Genomic DNA, 25,923 nt, shown 5'->3' on the forward strand with positions numbered 1-25,923 from the left:
ATTTGATAACTGGAAAACAGCTGGATGTTCATCTAATCTATGTCACATGCTCTGCACAAATATGGCACTTTAAAATTCAATAAAGTAGTCAAAGGAACATACATCTGGAAGAGCCTGTGGCGTGGCATGGTGGAATGTATCATGCTAAACTTTTAAAAAAAGTTAATTTATTTATATCTATCACACCAGAGATGAATCGGCACTTGTAAAATGATGATTAAAAAAAGACACCACTGAATAGCAAAACAGGAAATGTGGACAGGTCAAAGGCCTTTTTTGTTTTTGTAAACAGACAATAGGCTTTAATTGTGTCACTGCCATAAACTATGATTTTTTCAACCTAGGCTCATGAAAATACATGCCTCTGTATACATTTCTGCAACATTGTAATTACGTACCTTAAAGGTCCCATATTGTACACATTTCTGGAGGTTTATTTTAGTTGTTGATGTCCTTAAGAATATTTATATATTCTATATATAATATTCAACTAGATATATTTGCGGTATAAGTGCCAAAATCCATCTCAATATATTTTTACAGCTCCTTTTTAGGAGCTCTGTCAAAAACAGGTCGATTTTGGCCCATCTAATTAATATTCATGAGCCTCTCTTCTGATTGGCCTGTTGTTTTCTGAGTGACGCACAGCCAGGCCAACCACAGTTAACTACGGTCATGTATGCTTTAGCCGAGCCCAGAGCCATAGAAAGAGGCCCCTTTCACAATGCGCACTGATTCTGGAAAATTACGGGAACGAGCGCTGTGTGAACAAAAGCCAGAACCATAAAGGCAGTGTTGTAGTGATGATGCACGTTATCATGCGACTCTTCACAACGAAAAAATAGGTGCAAAGTGGAAAGAAGCGGCGATCGGGCAGAGCCAGCTCCGCACTATCAGCGCTGAAGCACAGTTTGTTCAGGTTAGTTTCAGTTTAGTGAAACGTACGCGTCACATTACATCTCACATCCAAACATCACATGTCTTTATGGGTTGTGTGTAAAGCACGCACAGATTCCGGAAAACAACTGTGAATGAACCAAATCAAACAACTCCGGAACAAATCATGGGACACATTATCCGTGTATTTACCGGAATCGCTGTGTGAAAGAGGCTGAAGTTGACGTGCCAGTGGTCTCTTATATTCACGTTGTTCTGAAGCCTGTGCAATGATATAGTTTCGACATCTATCGACTGAACAGGGTTTTCTCGACTTGTTTTCGTGTTGTTGTTGCTTAGCAATGTTATGGACACGATATTGTCTGGGTTTGACAAAAGGAGGGTGGTACGGTGGTTGGTGCTCGGGGTGGTGACTGAAGGCGGTGAGTAGATCGGACGTCACATCTTTGCGGAAGTCACAGTGGCTCGTGAAAATGAACAGCTACTTTAAGCAGGCTGTGTGCAGTTTACTGTGGATTGACTGTTTTGAAACTCATATGGTAGTTACATAGCCCCTAGACCTCAGTTATCATGAAAAAAGCCAGGAAATTTCGATTTTGACAATATGGGACCTTTAATGCATGTTTCGTAGCAGTTTCAAAGTGAAATGTTCAGAGTGGCACTAAAACACACGTTCAATATGTGACCGTGGCACATTTTTATTATGTTGGTACATGCACGTATTGCTGAGTTTTTATTACACTGCTTGAGGTACGTATTGTGACTGTTCAGAATTCAATGTTAAACCTGGACAGAAGGCCAAAACAGAGAGAAAAGATGCATTTTCAAATGTATTCGTGTGGACAAGGCCTGATAAACACAGGCTAAAAACCACAAAACTCTTTTAAAAGAATTGGTGACAGGTCACTGTAAATGTTCACCTAAAATCTAATAAAAATAATTAATGGAAATGTTCTGCATCAGTTAACCATGCTTAAATACACAATATATGGCCACATTCAGACAGTGTGTGCTACAAACTACTTGGTCTCATGAGGAAAACATACCTCTGGGAACTTTTTCGCAAGACATAAAATATGTACCAAAAAGTACATATGACTGCAGTTTCCAACCAAAATGAACACCAGAGAGGAGGCAAAACAGCAAGCACTTGCACGTTTTCGTACACAGTTATGATTACAGCTCCATATGTTTCGCTTTTTAAATTTAACAAGCTTGCTTGGTAGCTCAGCCGGTACAAAAGTGGACTTAGGATGTGGAATCCTTGGGTACAAATTCCGTGAAAAACATGACTCATGATGAAAGAGCTAAAAGATGAGAGATCCGAAAAGAAGCTAAAATTGCATGCTTGCAATTGCATTTTTATGTCACATCCACTTTTGTTCATTAGGTGTACTGCAGATGGTACATTACAGAGCAATAGAGTTATAGCGCCACTCAAGGAACATTTCAAGTCAGAGCTGTGGTGACGTACAAAACCAACGTCACAAAAAAGTACCATATGTTCGTTCATCTGTTCTGGGGAAAAAAAGAACACTCATTTGGCACCTCTTAGTGGACATTTCACATGATATATATATATATATATATATATATATATATATATATATATATATATATATATATATATAACGAAACATACACAGCGTCATAAGATCAGGTTGACATAAACATAGATATCTATTGGTACAATATGTGTCAGATGACTAAACATGCGTCATTGTTTTCAAAAGCCTCCGTTTTCATAGTCCACACTACAACACAAGAATTTTGTCAAATCCACTTTGGAGGGTGTTTTCAAAAAGCTCAGTTTTTCTTGACAAAAACGCTGTTTCAGTGTGGACAATGTCTGATAAACACAGGCTAAAAATCACAAAACTCCTTTAAAAAATGTGGTGAGTAGACCTAAGATATTTACTTTCTCTTCAAACTTCACTTTCTCTACAAGTCTTTACCTAAAATCTAGGTAAAAAATAATGTATGAACATTTTACGCAACAATTAACCACATTTAAGTGCACAATATATTGCGGCATTCAGACTGTTTGCGACAAACGTGCAGAAGGTCACAGAAAAACATTCATCGCCTTTCCTTTCTTCCTTTCGTTCTCCCAATTTCCTCTTATCTTCTCTGTAAATAGAAAGAAGGATATGTGCTGCTGCTTAAAGCTATTGTCAGCTTAGTTGCCACTCTAAGACATAATCCTGTTGTCCGTCTCCTGCTTAGGAGGGCAAGATCTATTTCACATTACCTCTCCGCTGCTACAAGAAACAACAAGATTAACACTTTTTATGTGATAAATAATGCAGTTTAATCCTTGCGATCTTTAAATTAATTTGGCCACTCCGTCTGTAGGCCACCAGACAGATATACTAATAGAAAGAGGAAACAACTATATATAGCTATCATATTTAGGTACTGCTTTTTTAAATTCAGAAAGTAGTATTAGTATTATTTAATGATTATTTGGTGGTCAGAAATGGCAACGCTGTCTGATTGTAAAGACTAGCTGTGAAGAAATATTTCCCGCTCATTGTATTTCTCATAAAACATCACAGACAGAGCAGACACAATCAATGCTAATCAATGTCTGCGGGTGATAGGAGGAGGAGGAATCTACTTCAGTACACTTTCATACCAGTTTTAAAGTGAGAGAGGATGTATTTTGTGTTATTGACCTTTATTTAGGAGCTCCTGAACGATATAATCACTGATGTCAGAGGTCAATTAGAAAAAAGTAGTTTATTGCCTTGTTTAATTGCTATTATTATTATTAACAAAAAAGAAAGAGTTTATTTAACAATTTCTTTTCTTCTGTGTCAGTCTTCGACGTGCATTCACAAGAGTGCCACGATGTTATGGTGCTGCTTAAGCAAGAGCTGGCATTCTGACGTAAAACGCGTGTTGAAGACTGACACGGAAAAAAAAGAAATTGTTGAATAAACTCTCGTAGTCCTTGTGACATGGACTATTTTAACGATGTCCTTACTACTTTTCTGGGCCTTGAACATGAGGGTCAGAAAGCTCTCGGATTTCATCAAAATTATCTTTATTTGTTCATTTTTGGCTGAACTAACCTTTGAAAGTATACAGTATGCTTTTTTTTATTATAATGTGTTCTCTCCCCGCCTTTTAAAATGATAGTTCACCCAAAAATGAACATTATAATTTATTCACTTTCATGTTGATTCAAACCTAGAACCTTCCTAGAACTTAAAAATTTACAGAAAGAGAAGAATATCCCATTTTTCCCATACTTAAAATAGGACAAAAAGGATCATAAAGCCTACAAAATAAACTCATACGCAATATTGCAAGTCTCCTGAAGCTGTACAGTATTGCTTTGTGTGATGAAATTTGAAAATGAAGTTTAATGTGACACTGAAGTTGAAAAAATACACTGACAAATATAGTGTCTTCTCCCTCTATTACACCAAACACAAGTCAAGAAGTTGTAGTGTATATCTTACACAGAAGTTTCATTGAATAACATCTTACATTTCGGCCTTCTTTTCACACAAAGCGATCTGATGGCTTCAGAAGACTTGGAATGTAGTGCATGAGTGCATGAGTCAACTATTTTTATGGTGCTTTTTTACCTTTTTTTCGGAACTTGAGTGCTCCTATTCACTTTCATTTTATGACAGAATTTTCAGTTTAGCAGGAACGTTTCTTTTAATTAACCGGAAACATGGTGTTTTAAACTGTTTGCACTTGCGTTAAACGTTCCCTCTGTGACTGAACAGGCTGCAGCCCACATGACGATAGAGATGAGAAAAAAAACGCAGTGGGAGATAGAGATGGAGATAAAAGAATAGGAGGGGGGCCATTGGGAACACAGTGCCCAACTGCCTGTGGCAGCCATTGACCTTAAGGTCAACATGGTAGCAGGTTCAGAGTTTTGACAGGAGCAGCCAACTGTGGAGAGAGGAGCATGCCCGCTGGCACTCCATGTAGCCAGTCACTGTGTGTTAGTCTAATAAACTGCATACTATCGCTCGTGTGTCTGCTTTACACACATCCGACCAATCGCATCGCCTGGTTGTTAGTCGGAGATGCTGAAGCCGTCATTGGGAACTGCCTTTTTACATTACAATGTTTGCCCTCTGAGTAACACTGCTAAACAGCTCACCCTCAAATGCTCTGTCACCAAACATTAGTGAGAACTCCTCCTCTTCCCACAGAGACATGAGAGCACTGATTGGACACTTTGAAATCTGATGACTTGGTGAGAAACATGTTTGACCTGGACTTGACCTCTCGGCCTTGGTGTCATGAGTGTGCATCCATTCGTCGGTAATAGCCAGGGGTATTTGGAACACCAAAAATGTGTTACTACATCAGTATTTTTGTCTTGTTTTTCAGGAAAATTATCGAAACATTCTTAGACCAAGATGCATTTCCCGGAGAAGATAATAATTTCTAAGAATATATGTGACCCTGGACCCACCAGTCTTAGGTAGCACCGGTATAATAGCCAAAAATACATTGCATGGGTTAAAATTATCGATTTTTCTTTTATGGCAAAAAATCATTAGGATATTAAATAAAAATCATGTTCCATGAAGACATTTTGTAAAATTTCCTACTGTAAATTTATAAAATCTTAATTTTTGATTTTAAAATGCATGGCTAAGAACTTGATTTGAACAACAAATATTTTCTCAATATTTGTTTATTTTTTATTTTCCAGATTTTCAAATAGTTGGCCAAATATTGTCCTATTCTAACAAACCATACATCAGTGGAAAGCTTATTTATTCCATTTATTTATTCAGATGATGCATAAATCCCAATTTAAAAAAAAAAATGACCCTTATGACTGGTTTTGTGGTCCAGAGTCGCATATCTCAAATTATTATTTTTTTTATTTAAATACTATTTTTCATTTTATTTAATAATTTATTATCTTTATTATTATTATTATTATTATTATAGGAATGCACTGAAATTTCAGTCACTAAAATGGCATTTTCGGTTTTTAGCCAAAAGAGAAAAATGCCTGAAAATATGAGCCGAAAATATTCACTCTCCCTCTAGCTGTTATTGTGTTGCGTAGGAAGAAAAAAAAAATCTTTTTAATTTAACTCTTTATAATTTAACTTGAGAATAACAATAAAATGCAATAAAAGTGTGGTTATTTTAATTATTTTTTAATTCAGTATTATTAAAAAATAAATTAAAAATCTTACTAAAACTTTCTGTTTCGGCCTAGTATTTTCATTTCGGTGCATCCTTAATTATTATTATAATTATTATTATAGTTGTTGGTGTTTTCTAGTAGAATTATTTTAAGTTTAAATTTTTATCATTCAAAATATTTTCCTGTTTTTGGAATAAACCTTTAGGTTCTGTTAGGTTTTCTGCTTATATTTTACACAGTTTTGCTTCTCAAGTAAATATAACATTTTCATTAGCAAATCAAATCAAATGTTATTTATATAACACAAATAAAACAACAGTAGTTGACAAATGTGCTGTACAAAAAGACAAAGGATAAATATCTAAAACAAAGACTGCAAAGCAATGAGATAAGGAGTTTATATCAAAACACTGATCAGAAAATTTCAACAATAAAAATCAAAGACAGCCTGAGAAAAAAAAGTTAATTGGATTTAAATTCAGACTCTGTGGAAATTAATCTTATGGACAAAGGGAGACTATTCCACAATTTTGGACCAGCAATGGAAAATTAAAATGATGAAAATGATATCAGTAAATATGAATACAATGTGTCATCAAGCTTGTTCAGTGTGGATGAGAAACATCTGGCGGTCAGGTTCTCACTGATATTTTCTGTGGCTGTTGAAACAAGATGGGGACTTTATCGCTGTGTGGTGCATTGTGTATTTAATGGATAAATTACTACATGATAGGCATTATATATGGGCCCTGAATGACTGTTGTTGAAAGAGTTGACTCATGTGGTGATACTTGATGGCTGTTGTCATCAACACTGGAAGTTTCAGAATACTGCTCACTGAATATTACGTTCTCATACATGACTAATGATCTTGAACCATAAATCAGGAAGCAGTTAGCACTGATATTATCAGTATTATTAGTTGTAGTATTAGTAATATTTCCCTGAAATCATGCTAGGTGGGTAAATGTGTACCATATTCAAATGCGATCCTCCTCGTTGCTTTGCTTTGCCATCTTTGATGTCTTCGTATCATGGTCACGCATAAACCCTCTGAAGAATACCTTTTTTCTGTCTGTAGTTTCTGTGAAACTATTGGAGAATGGTTAGGCGAGGAACGAAAGCTCATAATGAAACAGAAGAGAAGAGATGAAAGCCCCCTATGTGGAATTTCAAAAAAACAAACTCCCACTCAAATCGTGTAAATGAAAGTTTTTCTGAGAACAGTGCCTTTGATGGACACTTTCGTGATTGATATTGTGCGTGCTTCAGTCACCATTAAAGCTTCCTGGTAATACCTTCGCTTGACTTATCTGATTCAGAGAAGGCACAATGGTTGAGAATGGAGACAGCGACAGATTCAGATCTCAGATGTCTTCAAATGAACTGAAAAAATGCAAACAGAATCATAGTAAGAGGCAATATTCTTTTTGTTTAAACCTTTTAGGTCATTTTCCTAGTAAAAAAAGCCATTCAAGGTGTTAACATGACCTTATGGTCCTGTGAGGGCCTGGGGCTCCAGGCTCTTTGGAGGGCCCTTCTTCATTTAATTATAAGATTGCAGTATATTTTCAGCTTTTACAGAAGGATACTATACATAAATACAATACAGAAAACCCCCGGAAACATGGCATTTTTCACAGTCTGCACTTGTGTCAAACGTTCCCTCTGACTGAACAGGCTGCGGCTGTATTCTGCGGTTTTCACAGAATACTTTTTAAAAAAGCTACAGTTTTTAATTGGTTAACTGTTTGTTACTTCACCAAATACGATTAAAAAAAGTAAATGGTTTAAAATTGCATTATATGTAGTTTGTGACTTTTGCAAGTTAAAAAAAAAATAAAAAATAGAAGGACATTTCCAGAAGTCCTCATGTCACATCGTATATGATTTTACTTAAGTGGTGCGTAGGTGCGCATGTGCAAGCAAAATAAAAAATGCACCGTATAAACGGTGTTGCCTGGTTCATAGTTTTCCTGTGAAATTGGGATAATTTTATACTGCTGCTGTGGGTTGTGTTTTTAGTCCGCAGGTTAGCAAAACCCCCACTCCCACCCCTACTCTGGAAAGCGATTTCAACCGAGGTGGAATCCTCGTCAAGGAGGTTTTAACCCCCAAGAACGTGAATTTGATACCCATTTTCCCTCAAAACATTATCTGGCTGTTAGTAGGCTAGTTTTGTATACCAATTAGGCTGGTTTTGTTATGCTGACCTGTAACCCTCTGTATAAATAAGTTCAGACGGCTTATTTGCACCCCGACATGAGCTGCATTTCCATTACCCTTTCAAACTGCACACATTGAAATTGTGAATTGAAAATAGGCCTAATGGAAACATGTCAATTTCGCGAAAACTCCTATAAAAGTTAAAAGTTTTTACACTCACGTGACAGGTTTTTCAGACAATTTGAAAAAGGAATATTTTTTGCAAAACTGCAATTAAAATGGCTTTTTCACATTTACAGGTCACCTTGCGTTTGCAAAAGTCACATGATCATTTTTAATGGACTATAACCTTAAAAAACAGCTCATATGTGGCCACTTAAATAAGCATTGACTACACAATGCTTGAATATGGGCTTTTCTTGCCATTAAAGCTTGGATAACCCCTTATTTACACTGCACAAGTCTGCAGAGCTGTTCGGAGCAACTCTAGTCAATGCTTGTGTTTATACCAAAAGTGCTGTGGCTCGTTTCAGTTTCTTCCCAGATGTGGCTCTCTGCATTGCTTCTGTGAATATAGATGTCTACATCTCCTACTATTGAAAGTAAAGGAGAAGTCTGGTGTGATATTGACCTAAAGTGTAATGAATCATGATACCGAGTGTGAACTTACCTTTCATAGCTCATCTCGGCTTGTCCCCTCCACTCCGAAATCTGGCGTTAGTTAGCCGATGCTATTAACTGTAAGACTAGTTTTGTGGTTCAGGGTCCCATACACGTTTATGAGTTGTAAAATACACAGGCAATACTAGAAACATTGTCACAGATGAATTTCTGCCAACCACAGCTGCATTACAGTAAATTTAAGAGTGTATTTTTTACAGTGTAGTTATGAAAATGAACACACTGAAAAAAGATAACAATGTGCTATGACTACTAGGCCTATACAACATTAAAGAGGTAATATTCTGTTCCAAAGGCATTTAATCTATCTGTATTGGTTTATATGTGTATTAGATCCATTATCTGTCTTTGCTTTTATGTTTTCAGCTTATTAAGCATAACCAATGTAAAATGTAAGCATCTAAATGCGCTCCATATGTGATGATGACCTTTCTCAAACAGTTTAAGACATTTACTTGACCTTACAGGCTGTCAGTTTGTTAAGAATAATCTGTTTAAGATCGTGCATGTGAGCGTGCCCAGTGATTATGAAACTGTTCTAGTTCTGCGGAGAGTCCAGTGAAAACATTTCCTGTCAGACTCAAAGGGAAACTAATATTACCTAAATGGATTCTTTTGTTTCACGTTGTTTGCAGAGCTTGACATTTTATTACTAAAGGAATGTTCACTTGGTATTATAAGAACTTTTCCACTCAGATGTATTTAATATTCACATCTACAAAAGTTCAAAACCGCAGGAGGCCTTTTGTCAGTGGAACATCTTGAATCATATTTAATATAACTTATCTCGTCCTATTTTCTAAAACGAGTGCCCATAACTGCCTGAGTGTAGAGAGAGGAGATTGTTTTTTAATGTGTGTGGAAGGAGATAGTCGCATTACTCCGTGCCCGATTGCCTTTCATTGTGCAAGTGCATCGGAGCCCCTAAAAAGACGACAATTACTACGTGTCGCTGACTTTGACTACGACACGAATGAGCGAAGCTGACCGAACGTAACAAGGGTGGGCGACTCAGACGCGGACTTACTTCTCACTGATCCTGTCTGACCCGCAATCCGGGAGCTGAAGGGAGACGTCTCTCCTGTTTGTTCAGACACAAAGAATACGTAGAGAGCAGAAAGAGATGGAGAGAGGAACTTCTCTCTTTGTAGCGCTGGGGTTTTTCCCTCTGTGCTGTACAATCGCAAGTCCCCCCTCATCCGCCCTCTCGGTTTGAAATGCAAAGTTAACAGATTTACCCATGCCCTCGAGCCCTGCACGCTCGCTCCTAATCTATTCTAATGTGTCAAAAAGCCCTTCCTTGGAGTTACAGACAAATTTCACACTCGAGTTGTTTGTAAAAGTCATTCTGAATCATGAGTTTTAGTGGAAAAGTAAGTTTCATAAGTAAGAGACTGTTCAGTAACTGGTCTACTGGTTTGGTTCAGACATAACAGCGTATTTGTTCATTCAGATCAATTCTCTACAGAGCGGATTCATGAGTTAGTTCACAATATCTATACAGTAATGTTGGGTTACAGTAGTTGGTCGTATGCACTTCTTTTCAAGCTTTCAATGTATAGCGTGTTATCATAAACAGAGGTTTTACTGAGAGCCTTCACTTCAGCAAATGTGTTCCAGATCTGCCTGGCATTTGAATTTTATTTAAAGGGATATTTCACACAAAAATGAACATTTGTTTATCATTTTGTCAAGCTCCAGATGCAGTCACATTTACAGTTGCTTGGCAAAATTTCAAGCCTGAAATACAGTCATTTCAATAGGAATCTGCACAATTGGGAGTTTCGTGTGAAGGCAAAAAACTTCCCCCTTGCAGATTTCGTTCATGTTCAAGTTGGTCACACAGATTCACTTTGACCAACAGAAAGCTGCTTGGTTTGAAAAGTGACTTCTGTGTGAGCTGTGCTACGCTAATGGCAATGGACAATGGACCTCTAAAACTTTCCTCTTCGGAACACAAAAGAAAATTAAGTGTTTTTTGTTTGTACCAGGGCTGTCATTAGATTTTCACTGTTTATCGTGGACAAGATAATTCACGATATTATCAACACTAAAAAAAATTCTTCAAACATTACTTTTTTTATTTAATCACACTTGAAAGCTAGGAAGGCCAAGTGTTTGTTTCCTGTAGATTGGGTTTCTGACACCTTTTTTTTACAGAACCCAACCTTTTTTTTTTGTCTCACTGTAGCCTGTCATGTCCTCCAACATCTTTTGTGCATGAATTGTAGCACACACTGCATTTTCACCGTTTTTTTAAGTTTATGATAGAAACCAGCACTGCCCTACAAAGCAAAAAGGCATTAACTACGCAGAGTGCAGAACTGAGAAAAATGACTTTAAAGTTATCCTGTCATCCAGCCTGTTATCCAATGTTAAAACCGTCCCGTGAGGATGCCGCGGAATCACACACATTTGAGATAAGATATTTTGTCACATAACAAAGGATGCCTTGAATGTCATGAAAATGACAATAACTCATTTTTGACCAAAAAATAAAACCAAAAAACTGCCTTTTTGCTTTGTAGGGCAGAGCACTAATGTGCAAAATTGCCATCTACTATGTTGGAGTTCAACCAGATATTACCATATGTGACCCTGGACCACAAAACCAGTCATAGAGAGCACCGGTATATTTGTAGCAATAGCCAAAAATACTATGTATGGGTCAAAATTATATATATATTTTTTTTAATGTCTAAAATCATTAGGACATTAAGTGAAGATCATATTCCATGAAGATATTTTGTACATTTCCTACTGTAAATATATGAAAACTTCATTTTTGATTAGTAATATGCATTGATAGGAACGTCATTTGGACAACTTTAAAGGCCTCAGATTCCAGATTTTTTTTTGTATCTCGGCCAAATATTGTTCTAACAAATCAATAGAAGGCTTATTTATTCATCTTTCAGATTATGTATAAATCTCAATTTTGAAAATGTCACACTTATGACTGGTTTTGTGGTTTAGGGTCACATATCTATAGCACATATGTGTAGCATTAACAGAAAGTCAGTATATATAGTTGCAGTTAAAAATATTCAACCCCCAGAGACTACAGTACTTTATGAATACAAGTTTTTCTAAAGATCCAGGATTTTAGAAAAATTTTATCTGTTTTTAAATAAAATTTTAAGACAGTTTACTAGCATATTAAAAGTGATAATGTCAATATATAATGTAATGTTTTTGAGTTAAAGGATTTTTTAGTAACACAGCTATGTCATAATTATTCAACCCCTATTCAACATTGCTGTTTTTACACTACTAACTATAAGTAACTACATGCAACTGCATGTCAATTAATTCTCATTATTTGCAACTGCATGTCTACTAACTCTCAGAGTAGACTGCTGGGTTAGGTTTAGGGTTAGTAGAACAAGTTGACATATACTTGCAAAGTTTCTTAGTCAGTATGTTGTATGTATGTTGTGGACCCATCACAATAAAGTGTTAGAAGATATTAACCAGACAGTCTACTAATACTCTAATGACTGCTAGTTGACATATAGTTGCAAAGTTACTTACTGTTAGTAGTATGTCTAAAGTGGATTATCAAATAATCTGTTAGCCACTTATTTTATAGTAGGAAACACAATTGTCTTAAAACACAATTAAACCTTTAGAAACTACACAACAACTACACAAAAAAGTTTGAGAGTTTGAGTGAGCTGTTACACATACATACATTTAGCCCATGCATGTGCAGGGGTTGAGTAGCACATATTTCTAAGTCAACAGAGCTCTCACAAAAGCTATAGAGAAGAAATAGTTTTATTGTATTAGAAAGTTTAAGGCGACATGTAGATTTCCAAGACATTAAAAGTACGTAGAGACACAGCTGGCTGCCTTATTCCTTAGTTTATAATGTGTTGTACCAGAAAACCTTTGAGGCTGTTGAACAAAGAAGACGAAAGGAGGAAAAACATTTCAATGCAGTGTATAAGAAGAACACTAGACAAGTATGACCTTCATGTTGAGGCATCTTGCTGAACACTATTCTTGACCAAGAAGAACAAAAAGGCTGATTTGAACATACTAAAATTCATTTGGATAGACCTGTGGAGTTTTAGAAGAATGTTTTATTAGTGATGTGACCAAACTGGAAATTTTTGGATCTATGGATCAGCAGTATGTGTAGTGCAAAAAAAAAGCAAAGCTTATACTTAGAAGAACACCATCATAATCAATCCTGTTATGGGGGTGTTTTACTGTTGCAGGAAGTGGAAACCATGACCGTTTGAAGAACATTATGAATTATTTGAAGTTTTAGGACATTTTTGCAAGTATTGTGATGCCTTTGGTGCAAACACTGAAGCTGATGATCAATGCACTTTCCTGCAGGACTTAAATCAGCTTAGTTCTTCGTTCATGGATCGGTCATAGAATGTTCTTGAGTGGCCTGTTTAGTCTTTAGCTTAAATTCTTATTGAAACTATTTGGTTGAATTTGATGAAAGCAGTGGCAATGTGAAAACCAAAGATCGTCAATGATCTTAAAGCTTTTTCAAGTAAGAAATGGGCCAGATTGCAGTAGAGAGGTGACAGAAGCTTCTAAGCGCTTACAGGCAGCGTTTATTGAAGGCTATAAAGAATAAAAGATTCTGCACCAAATTTGACTTTTGGTGGTTGAATAATTGCAAACGTGAATGTTTTAAAAAATGTTTTCATTATTCAGTAACTCAGATTCACTCAGTACATTGTGATACCCTAGTTTGTACTTTAAAAGTCAGTGGTGTCCATTAGACCCCACTGATGTCTATTGTATGACAAGAATAAAAAAAATAATAATGATAAATAAATAAATAAATAAATAAATGCAATTTTTCTTTTTGTTGGTCACGTATTATGTCAATGCAGCTGACAATGTTACAATTATAGAACTTTACAAGCTCATTTTATGATGAATTTTTGATTTTTGATCACCCAGAAGTGCATATTTCATGGGTACATTGACAAAGTTTAAGACTTCCGTAAAACAGAACTTTCCTAATTTGTTTGCACAAGGAAATCTGTGATGTGCCATTTCATAGCAATCTTCTTCTACCCATGATTTCACCCTCAAATAAAGGAGTGATTTCCTCTCCTCTAATCTAATGGGTGTAAAATTTGCCATGACATTATAATTATTTTTAGGGTCCTATTTGCATTTCCAGCCCTCTCCTAAGTAAATGTTAGGGTTTAAGGTCTTTATAGATAAATTAATAATATCAAGTATTTAAAATAGCATGAAACATTTAAATTGAGTAATTTCACTTCCTGAAGGGCACGTTTAGGGTATTTTACATTTGCATGCAGACAGATACATCGGCCCTAATCGCTGAGACGGAAATTGTAGTTAAGAGTGTGAAATATTTCACGGGGCCTTTTTCGAGTCTATCTGACTTTTGTGTCACCAAGCCTGAGGTATTATTGTTAAGATAAAAAGAAAACAAACTCGCGTCATCTATCATTTTTTCCTCATTTTAATGGTCACGGCTCAAGCACATTAGGATGACTCAAATACAGCTTGTCCTTCATTTACGCAATCGTACCCGTGATGATTTTGTCTGTGAAACCAAGGAAAGACTGTAAGATTTTTGATTTCCTGCTGTTAAATGTAAAGATAGATCGTGATCAAGAGCTTGAGTTCCCACTCATCTTAATTTGCTCTGTTAGGTTAATAAACCTCTGTGATTGGTTACCTTGATTGGTCATCACGCTCGCTGTGTCATCCAAACCTCTTCCTGACTTCGCAAGAGCGCTGTGAGCCGTAATAACAGGCCATATTTATGTCTTTAAAGAACAAGGCTCTGCCTCAGGCATGTCGGTTCAGTCTCCTCATCATGTGATAGAGATGGTAATTGATTTCTCATTATCTGGCTTAAGGCAGTAACCTAAAAAGAAAAGCATAGGTTAATGACAGCTAGTTTGTAGGTCATTAGAGAATTTAACACTGGTGATCTATTTGAAATAGACTTTGCTTTTAGACTTTGATTTTGTGATATGTAATTGAAACAGGCACAGTCACCTTGGAGAAGTCGTTTACTTATGCCCTCTACTTTAGCTATACAGTATGTTATCAGCCAATGAATACTAATTCATGTTTTATATTTGGTCTGTTTAGGCAATACAGTGTACAAAAAATCATTAATATCATGTAAAAAGTAGGTATTTTCTCACAGATTTTTTTCAGGGTCACACTAAATAAGTAAACACAACATCTAGCCACACCCAGGCCTGATTACTGCCACACCTGTTCATAATCAAGAAATCACTTAAATAGGACCTGCCTGACAAAGTGAAGTAGTCCAAAAGATCATGTTGAAATCCAAAGAAATTCAGGAACAAATGAGAAAGAAAGTAATTGAGATCTATCAGTCTGTGAAAAATTATAAAGCCATTTCTAAAGCTTTGGGTCTCCAGCGAACCACAGTGAGAGCCATTATCCACAAATGGCGAAAACATGGAACAGTAGTGAACTTTCCCAGGAGTGGCCGGCCGACCAAAATTACCCCAAGAGCACAGCGACGACTCATCCATCATCCAAGAGGTCACAAAAGAGCCCACAGCATCATCTAAAGAACTCTCTTGCCTTAGTTAAGGTCAGTGTTCATGACTCCACCACAAGAAAGAGACTGGGCAAAAATGGCCTGCATGGCAGAGTTCCAAGACGAAAACCGCTGCTGAGCAAAAAGAACATAAAGGCCCGTCTCAGTTTTGCCTGAAAACATCTTGATGATCCTCAAGATTTTTGGGAAAATACTCTCTGGTCTGACGAGACAAAAGTTGAACCTTTTGGAAGGTGTGTGTCCCATTACATCTGGCGTAAAAGGTACACAGCATTTCAGAAAAAGAACATCATATCAACAGTAAAATATGGTGGTGGTAGTGCGATGGTCTGGGGCTGTTTTGCTGCTTCTGGACCTGGAAGACTTGCTGTGATAAATGGAACCATAAATTCTGCTGTCTACCAAAAAATCCTGAAGGACAATGTCCGGCCATCTATTCGTGACCTCAAGCTGATGCAAATTTGGGTTCTGCAGCAGGACAATGATCCAAAACACATCAGCAACCTCTGAATGGCTGAAGAAAAACAAAATGAAGACTTAGGAGTGGCCTAGTCAAAGTCCTGACCTGAATCCTATTGAGATGCTGTAGCATGACCTTAAAAAGGCGTTCATGCTCGAAAACCCTCCAATGTGGCTGAATTACAACAATTCTGACAAGATGAGGTGGCCAATTTCTGCACAGTGCTGTAACAGACTCATTGCAAGTTATCGCAAATGCTTGATTGCAGTTGTTGCTTCTAAGGGTGGCCCAACCAGTTGTTGAGTTTAGGGGGCAAACACTTTTTCACATAGGGCCATGTGGGTTTGGATTTTGTTTCTCAAAAACTGCATGTTGTGTTTACTTGTGTTATCTTTGATTAATATTTACATTTGTTTGATGATCTGAAATAATAAAGTGTGATAAACTTGCAAAAAATAAAAAATCAGGAAGGGGGCCAACACTTTATACCACTGTATATATATTGCCAAAAGTATTGGTACAGTACACCCCCTTCTAATGAACAGGTTGAACTAATTTGGTAATTTCCATGAGTACAAATCTTAATGTTTAAGCATATAATGATATTCTAGGGGATTGTGTGCTTCTAATATTACAGCAACCGTTTTGACAGGACCCTCTTCAATTCTAACATGACAGTGCCTCTGTGTATAAGGCAAGGTTCAATGTTGATTGATTCAGTCAGTGTGGAAGAACTTGAACACCTCTGGTGTGACTTTAAATGCAGACCGTGAGCCAAAAACTCATCACCAAACATCAATGGCTTGTACGTAAACTATATGGAAAAAAGTATTGGAACACCCCCTTCTTTAGAACAGAAAAAGTCACTTCCAAAACTGGCAACAAAGATGGAAACAATTTGTGTATTTATAAATTGTATTTCCATCTCTGTTGGACTTTTGGAAGTGTCAAAAATGACTGTACCCATAGTTACAAGTCATTGGTGTTTGGTGATGAGTTTTTGGCTCAAAGTCTGCATTTAAAGTCACTCCAGATTTGTTCAGTTGGGATTAAGACTTTGCTTTCTGCAGACCATTCAAGTTCTTTCACACTGACTGAATCAATCATTTCTTTTTGAACCTCACCTTATACAGTATACAGAGGCATTGTCACGTTAGAATAGAAAACCGTTTTATCAAGGCTGTTGCTGTCAAATTAGAAGAACACAATACCCTAGAATATCATTATATGCTTAAACATTAGGATTTGTACCCATGGAAATTTCTACAGAAGTCAAACCTGTTCATTAGAATGTGGTGTACCAATACTTTTGTCAATATAGTGTATATAGATGGACAGATAGATAGATATAAAAAGTTGAAAGGTGTTTTAGTTCAAAAATACATTTTAACTGTAAAATAAATAAACAAATAAATCTATAGGAGTTGCACATTGCCATTTGACTAAAAGTGTGACCGCATTTGTTTAACCAGTTGGTTTTAACCATAGATTCTTGGTTTAGAAAACGTCTTTCTGACCCACTTACTTCAGCAAGCCGCCTTAACCATGAAACCCATCTGAAGTGCATGATGCAAGAGTGTCTTTCGTCGCTCAACCAAACACTTCCTGTCTGAATTCATGGAGAGATGGGCATCACCAGAAGATTAAAACATTTTTATAGGCACATTCACTTCACAGCCGTGTTTAAAACGTGCAATTCTGCTGGAGGCAATGATGTGCTATCATGAAGTGTATTACTGAATGTTTCATCATGAAATTAGAGTCTCTTTGGTCTTCATTTAGCTGGTTAGTTATGACAGAACAGCCTTCTATAGATGAATAAAATCAGCCAAATATTATAGAATGGAGGTATCTCTTTGGTCTTTTAATGCAATCAGACAAAGCTCCAAACGCTCTACAGCTAGGATTTATTTTGATCTTTGATGGTTGTCACGACGTTTGTGCTTATTTGAATTTTCAATAATCTTTTTACATCTACAGAAATCGAGCTTGTCCTCGGGCTCTGTGACACAGCTATTGTTGGACACTGAATAGATTTCTCTGCGCAGAGCTACAGAGCCAAAGCACCCAGGAAACCGAAGAAACAAATCTTTCTGATTTAGCCTCCTTCCCATGTGGCCCGCTAGCATCAGCACAATTGTCTTTACCCTCGTCCGGCTGCCCATCCACCAAAACAATTTATACCCTCCTCTTTATTAGCTTTATTAGCCATAGTTTATGAGTGGATGTGGTCTGGCCACGGCCAACTGATGGCTGTTGCACTCGCCCTGTGGATCGATCTGCCGTAGACAGGCTGCATAATTACTGTAGTCGCGCTGTGAGATGCGGGATGATTAAATTGTGGTGTTCGGAAGGTTCTACACCCCCTGATGTTCACCAGCACCACCTCTCATTGTAACCTGTCCGTCCCATCATTAATGACCATTAGCGAGTTTCCAGGCTGTGATGGATGGTAGTTTAATTGTTTGGGCTGTTGTATAACTTGATGTCGATCAAGGTTTGGCACAATTTACAATGAAAAGAATTCAATTATATTCAAACTGGCCCTTTAAATTCATGGCTTAATAACTGAAATTGAATTAGCCATGCCCCACAAAAAGCAAAATTGGAATTGATTTGAAATGACAGGAAGTAGAACTTACTGTATTGAAAATAGAAAATAATAATAATAAATAAATATTATTATAGAAATAAATCAAAAAAGTAATTATATTATTTTAAAACAAGTAATTATATTATGGGAAATTAAATGTTTTTTTTTTCACCCTAGTCAATATAGCCTATAAAACCTTTAAACTGTAAGAAAAAAAATATTTATTTATCCTTCAGAAAGCATTTAAATTCAGCCTTTAAAGTTTGTGTTGATAAACTTTTCTTTTTCTATTATTTAATTTATGTAAAACAATGTAATATTAAAAAAACTGTTCAAAGGTTGTGTTGATAAACTTAAAATTTTCATTTTTTTAACTTTATTATAGATTTATAGATAGATAGATAGATAGATAGATAGATAGATAGATAGATAGATAGATAGATAGATAGATAGATAGATAGATAGATAGATAGATAGATAGACAGATAATTGTTGATAATCAATTATATTTAAAAAACAATTAACAATAAAAATAAATGTGAATTTATGCTAATGTAGTAAAATTTCAGTTCTTTTTTCTATTATTTCATTTATTTTAAAAAAAATATATTAAAAAACTCAAAAGGCTATTTAACATCTGTGTTGATAATCATTAATAATAAAAAAATATATACAGGGGGATTCATGCTAATGTATCTGAATTAAAATTTTCTCTGTCCTTTTTCTATTATTATATTATTTGAATTTATAGTAGTAAAAAATCTCAAAAGGGCTGTTAAAGGTTTGTGCCGATAAAGAAAGATAATCAATAATAATACTAAAAAAAATAAGTAAAAAAAAATACATGTGAATTTATGCTAGTGTAGTTGAATTTTCAGTTCTTTTTTTATATTATTTAATTTATTTTAAAAATGTAATATTTAAAAAAAATCAAAAAGGCTGTTCAACATTTGTGTTGATAAACATATATGTTGATAATAGGTAATAATAATACAAATCTAATTGAATTTATGAATTTATGCTAATGTGGTTGAATAAAAAAAAGTTCTTTTTCTATTATTTTATTATTTAAAAATATTTATAATGTTAAAAAAACTCAAAGGCGTATATAAACGTATATAAAGAAAGATAAACATTTTGTTGATTATCAATAATAATAATAATTAATAATAAAAAATACATGCGAATTTATGCTAATGTAGTTCAATTTTAGTTTTTTACTATTATTTTAATTATTTAAAAATAATATTTAAAAATGATCAAAAAGGCTGTTCAACACTTGTGTTGATAAACATAAAGAAAGATAAACATTTAGTTGATAATCAATAATAATATTAAAACATACATGTGAATTTATGCTAATGTGGTTTAATTTCAGATATTTTTTATTTCTGCCTTTTCAATTTTAAAATTCAATTAATTGTGTGTGTCAATCATGCAGCAACATTGAACATTTTTCTTTTCTCCAGTGGACAAAAAAACTTACATTTAATCTCTCATTTAATATTTCTTTCTTACAGAATTCTGGCAGCCCAGCTGGGACAGGTGCCAACGCCCCTGTTACAGGTTATCGGCGCATGGTCATCCCAACTCAACCTCCTCTAACCGCGACCAAGAAATCCACCCCGAAACCACAGCCCTCTCCAACCGCCCCTCTTCCGGCTTCATCTTCTCCACGGCCCCAATACCAGCAGGCTCCCCAGCCTGTCCCGGCATCCTACACCACCGCCTCTACTCCGAGCCAGCCCACCTTCAATGTTCAAGTCAGGGCCGCCCAGCCAGGCCCCCAGCAGCAGCCGGGCCGCGGTCCAGCCCAAGTACAGTACATGCCGGCTCAACCCAGAGGCCCTGATTTTGCCTACGGGCCTCCGCAGCCAGGATTCTGCCCTGCTCCGTCTGGAGGCTACCAGGACCAGCATTATGGTGGAGCTCCTGCTTATGGAGGTCAAAACACGTGGAGAGCAGAGCCAAGTCACCATGCCGCTCCTCTACCCAGCCAAGGGTACCAGCCCGCTCCTCCGAAAAAAACCTACATCACTGACCCTCCTGCCAGCCTGGCACCCTTTGGCAGTGGGCCTCCTGCTCCTCATAAGGTAAGGACTATCTACAGTATGTAACAAACAAAAACAGAACTTTTAATTTGACATTATTTCAAAAGCACTTTTTAAAAGTGTACAAAAGTATGTTAAAAACAGCCATAAACATGTACTCTTTTTAAGTAAACTTAAATGACCTTTTACATTATATTATCTTCACTGGCCATTAACATTATATTATCTGCAAGTACAGTTGAAGTACAATTTGCTGCACGTCTTTTTCGCAAGGGCATCCAATACATTGGCCTTTATGGGAAGGTAGAGTTTGCTAAAAACTGTAAGAGTGATCTAGAGCCGCAAAACGATTAGTCGCGATTAATCGATTCAAAATAAGTTTATTTTTGGATACTATATGTGTGTGTTATGTCTGTGTATATTTATTATGTATATATAAATACACACACGTATATGTACGCTACCGTTCAAAAGTTTTGGATCAGTGAGAGTTTTGAATGTTTTTTAATAACTTTCTTATGCTCATCAAGGCTGCATTTATTTGATCAAAAATTCCGAGAAAAAAAAAAAAAAAAAACAGTAATATTGTGAAATATTATTTCAATGTAAAATAACTTTTTTCGATGTGAATATATTTTAAAATGTTAATTGGATTTAAAACATTGAAGAAACTGGAAATCATGAAGGTTCTGGAAATATACTGCTCACTTTGTATCCAAGAGCAGACGTGATGATGGAAAGGTACACACAAGCACACGGCTGTCCTTATTCTGTGCACAATGAAAAATTCATGAAAATACTTTGAAAGTGTGTGTCTGTGTTTGTGTTGTTTGTGTGTGTGTGTGTATGTATGAATAATACATTTGTGGTAATTAATTATCAGTGTTCGTGTCCTATGATTGTGTGTATAAGCTTGTAGCTTGTGTATTTTATGATTTATTGATTGTGCATGAGAGACGGAGAGCATTTTCAAAGGCTGCTTACCACACAAAACATGCTCCTATTTAAAATTAAACCTTGAATCTTTACACAGTCATAACAGCTCATTTAAAAAAAAACAGCCTGGGTTAACGTCACAGAAACTTACCAAGAAAATGAAACTCAGCTTTACGTTTAACAATAGCGTGTGCGTGCAGTATGTGTGTTAAAGATCGAGAGTGTAAATGACTCAAAAGTGTGTACACTGCTTAGTGTTTGTGATTTAATTGCTTAGGATGGCAATACAACAGGGAGTTTCGTTGCATCCTTCAGAAATCTTCAGAATAAACAGTTATTTTAACCTTTATGAATTGTTAATGCCGCTTCTCTGTAGGGCTTTACACTTTCTGACTCTATTTGTCTGAATAGAAACTGAGTGTTTATCTTATCTTACCTCACACATTCACACATCACTCTCTCCCTTTCTTCATTTTTCTCTCACTTTCACTTTCTCTACTCATGTCTTCCTATTTGACATCTAGTTCGAGCTTATTATTTATTGAAAGAGGAAAGAGGATGTAAATATTTCTTTTATGTATTTTTGTCAATTTAACTGAAGGATCTGTAGCCTTAGTTTTGTGACTCAAAGTATAGAAATGATAAAGGGTTGGGTCATGTGATTATTCATGTTTGGTGATTCTTATTATGCCTTTTAATGCTTAAATATATTTAAAAAAATATTGCTTTCTCCATTTTAATCGATTCTATTTTTTATGAAACAATATCGATTCCAGTCTACCCTGTTTTTAGTTATTGTAGAGCTCCTCCTATTTAATAAATCACAATAAGCTTTGTGCTTTGCTACTTTTAATATGAAACAAAGTCTCAGATTTCAAATTCTGTCCATTTTATTACAATTTTCAATCAATAAATGCTGTTTTGGCTCACCAGTGGTGACCAATCACTGTCTCAGTTCAGGCGAAGCGCCATGTAAACTGATCATCTCCTCTGCTTTAAAGGGTTACTCCACCCCAAAATGTAAATTTTGCCATTAATCACTTACCCCCGTGTCGTTCCAAACCCGTAAAAGCTTAATTCATCTTCGGAACACAATTTGTAACTGTCCCATTGACTGCCAGGTAAATACCGCTGTCAAGACCCAGAAAAGTATGAAAGACGTCGTCAAAATAGTCCATCTGCCATCAGTGGTTCAACCATAATTTTACGAAGCTACGAGAATACTTTTTGTACACGAAGAAAACAAAAGTAACGACTTTATTCAACAATTCGTCTCCTCTGCGTCACCGTAGCGCCATTTTAGATTGTATCCACTGGACGCAAACAGTGTACTCTGTTCTCTGTCAGCTGCGTCACACGGATACGCTGTTTTTGTACAAATCAAAGTGTAAATAAGGGTAAAAAATGTATCTGTGTTTTGCAGAACAGGAGATACGATCCAAAATGGCGCTAAGGTGATGCGGAGGAGATGAATTTTTGAATAAAGTTATTTTTGTTTTCTTTGCATACAAAAAGTATTCTCGTAGCTTCGTAAAATTATGGTTGAACTACTGATGGCAGATGGACTATTTTGACGACGTCTTTTATACTTTTCTGGGCCTTGACATTGGTATTTACCTGGCAGTCAATGGGACAGTTACAAACCTCCCGGTTTTCATCCAAAATATCTTAAATTGTTTTCCAAAGACAAACAAAGCTTTTATGGGTTTGGAACGACATGGGGGTAATTATTAATTAATGAGAAAATTTTCATTTTGGGGTGGAGTAACCCTTTAATGTCAGTTTCAGCACAAAATAAACATGAATAAACATTCAAAGGTATGTTAAAAGAAAAAGTAAAACTTACCGAAATCTGTATCCCGTCTCATGTAATCACTCAAATAGTGTTTCAGCCACTCAAAGACAATGTCAATATAACGGCTTGTGAACAATGTCACAGAATGTCATATTTTCTAACACTTTCGGTGACCATAAAATCGTTAGTCAACTAGAAAATGTACTCTAGAAAGGAGCAGCATATAACATATTCACTATAATTTTTACTTTTCTTCAATGTTTCATTTATGTTTGAATAAATCCGCTACCATTTAAATGTTTATACTTCAAAAAACGAATCAGAGTAGAAATATAATTATGTAGCTATATAAAATGTTCAACTTAAGAGTTTATATACAAATCAGTTAATTCTAACCTTCAATATTATAGTAATGTAGTACAACTGACTTTTTCCTTGAGAACATTTGGCACCTACTGTACCTGATATACAGTTAATGTAAATATTTTACACACCCCTTGCAGAATCTGCAAAATGCTAAATATTTTTCCAAAATAAGAGGGATCATACAAAATGCATGTTATTTTTTTATTTAGTACTGACCTGAATAAGATATTTCACATACAAGACGTTTACATATAGTCCACAAGAGAAAATTATAGTTGAATTTATAAAAATTACCCAGTTCAAAAGTTTACATACACTTGAATCTTAATACTGTGTTGTTGCCTGAATGATCCACAGCTGTGTTTTGTTTGTTTGTTTTTTGTTTAGTGATAGTTGTTTATGAGTCCCTTGTTTGTCCTGAACAGTTAAACTGTCCGCTGTTCTTCAGAAAAACCATTCAGGTCCCAGTATATACTTTTGATATCCATCTTTTTACACTGAGGAACTCATGTACAACTATCAGAGAAAGTTTAAATGCTAACTTAGAAGGAAAAATGATGCATTAAGAGCCAGGGGTGTAAACTTTTGAACAGAATGAAGATGTGTACATTTTTCTTATTTTGCCTTAAAATCATATTTTTTCATTTAGTACTACAATTCAGAAGCAACAGAAGATACTTACATATTTCTCAGAAGACAAAATAAGTTACATATACCCTAATCTTCAAATTCAAAACGTTTTCACTCCCCGGCTCTTAATGCAGTGTTTCTCCTTCTGGAGCATCAGTGAGCATTTTAACTTTATGTAATGGTTGCATATGAGTCCCTCAGTTGTCCTCAGTGTGAAAAGAATCATACATTAATTTTTAAAAAGGTTTAAATACACAAAATGCTAAAAAACCAAAGAATTTGTGGGACCTGAATGATTTTTCTGAAGAGCATTAGGCAGTTTAACTGTTCAGGACAAACAAGGGACTCATGAACAACTATCACTAAACAAAAAACTTTTGAACGGGGTCATTTTTATAAATTCCACCGTTGTTTTCTCTTGTGAACTATATTTCAACATATTTTATGTAATATATCTAATTCAGGTCAGTACTAAATAAAAAATAACATGCATTTTGTATGATCCCTCTTTTTTGCAGATTCTGCAAGGTGTTTGTAAAATTTTTGACCTCAACTGTATATCCAAAACAATCTAATATTGAAACGAATCGCAAGCTTGTGAATCAGAATAGAATTGAGTTATATGTGTGTTTATGTGTGTGTCACTGTTTTTGAAGTAATTCAGTTCAGAGCTTCACAATTAGTAGAAAGATGCTGCACTTGATTTAGCACAATGAAAATATAAAAGACAGTTATGAAACATGTTACGATAATATCACACTTACTGATTTCTCGCATACAGTGTAAATGAGTCTTCATACACAACAATATAGCTGTCTTTTTTGTTTTCGGAAGGGTGTGCATCACAGTAGAATCATCACATAGTATTCAGGACTTAATACATATTTTCCATTATGTTCTAAGGTTTCAAATCAAGCTCCATGCTTTAAAACAGAGCACATCTTACCAGTTGGCTTTCTGAAATTCAACCAGGCAAGAGAACATCGGTCAACACTAGAGAACAAACAAGGTGTTGACACTGAATGCCACATGGCAGTTTCCTGTCTTATCGCTGATCTTCCCCCTCGGCAGAACTTCTAGGTCACTACCTTGGAGTCCTCTAGAGTCTAGAGAAAGGCAGCTCGAGGCGCCTGAGAATCAGTTACTCTTTTTTAAATTTCCAAGAATATCTGGTAATGTCTTTCACCATCAGCCCAAGGATGTAAAACATCCAGTCCAATTAGAGTGACGCAATACGCTGTTATTAATATATAAGAGTGATGGGATGATAAGTGGCAGGCGCTGGGATGTGTCTTTTGCCTTGTGTCGTTGTAGGCCCTTCCTGCTCCACACAGAGATTCTAGTCGCCTTTTAAACAGCAATCGTTTCTGTGTCAGTGGTTTACTCATTGTGAAGCAGAAAATATGCAGTGCTTTGCAAAAGAAATGCCACACTCAATAACTTAATGCCATTCAAAAATTCAAAAGGACAAATATTATTATGGAAAAATGACTCTTTTTTTGGAGTTGCCTCAGAGAGCCATTAAACTGATTCATTTTCTACTGGCTGCTCCATGGAGATGGCTATTGCGGTCTCCGCATACACACTCTCCATAGCCACAATCTGGGGAAAAGAACACACCCTTGAGCCCACACTAATTCAAGGATTTT

The 25,923-nt window shown here is 35.8% G+C and overlaps 1 protein-coding gene across 1 annotated transcript in view; it reads left to right on the forward strand.

Moving 5' to 3' along the window:
- lpp (LIM domain containing preferred translocation partner in lipoma) overlaps nucleotides 1–25,923 on the forward strand; it is a 263,077-nt gene that overhangs the window by 149,507 nt on the left and 87,647 nt on the right. The window contains exon 6 of the mRNA XM_073851395.1: nucleotides 20,017–20,589. Within this exon, the coding sequence (XP_073707496.1) occupies nucleotides 20,017–20,589 (573 nt within the window). The remainder of the gene's footprint in view (nucleotides 1–20,016; nucleotides 20,590–25,923) is intronic.

This window comes from Garra rufa, chromosome 12 (genome assembly GCF_049309525.1).
Source record: "Garra rufa chromosome 12, GarRuf1.0, whole genome shotgun sequence".
Classification (NCBI taxonomy): domain Eukaryota; kingdom Metazoa; phylum Chordata; class Actinopteri; order Cypriniformes; family Cyprinidae; genus Garra; species Garra rufa.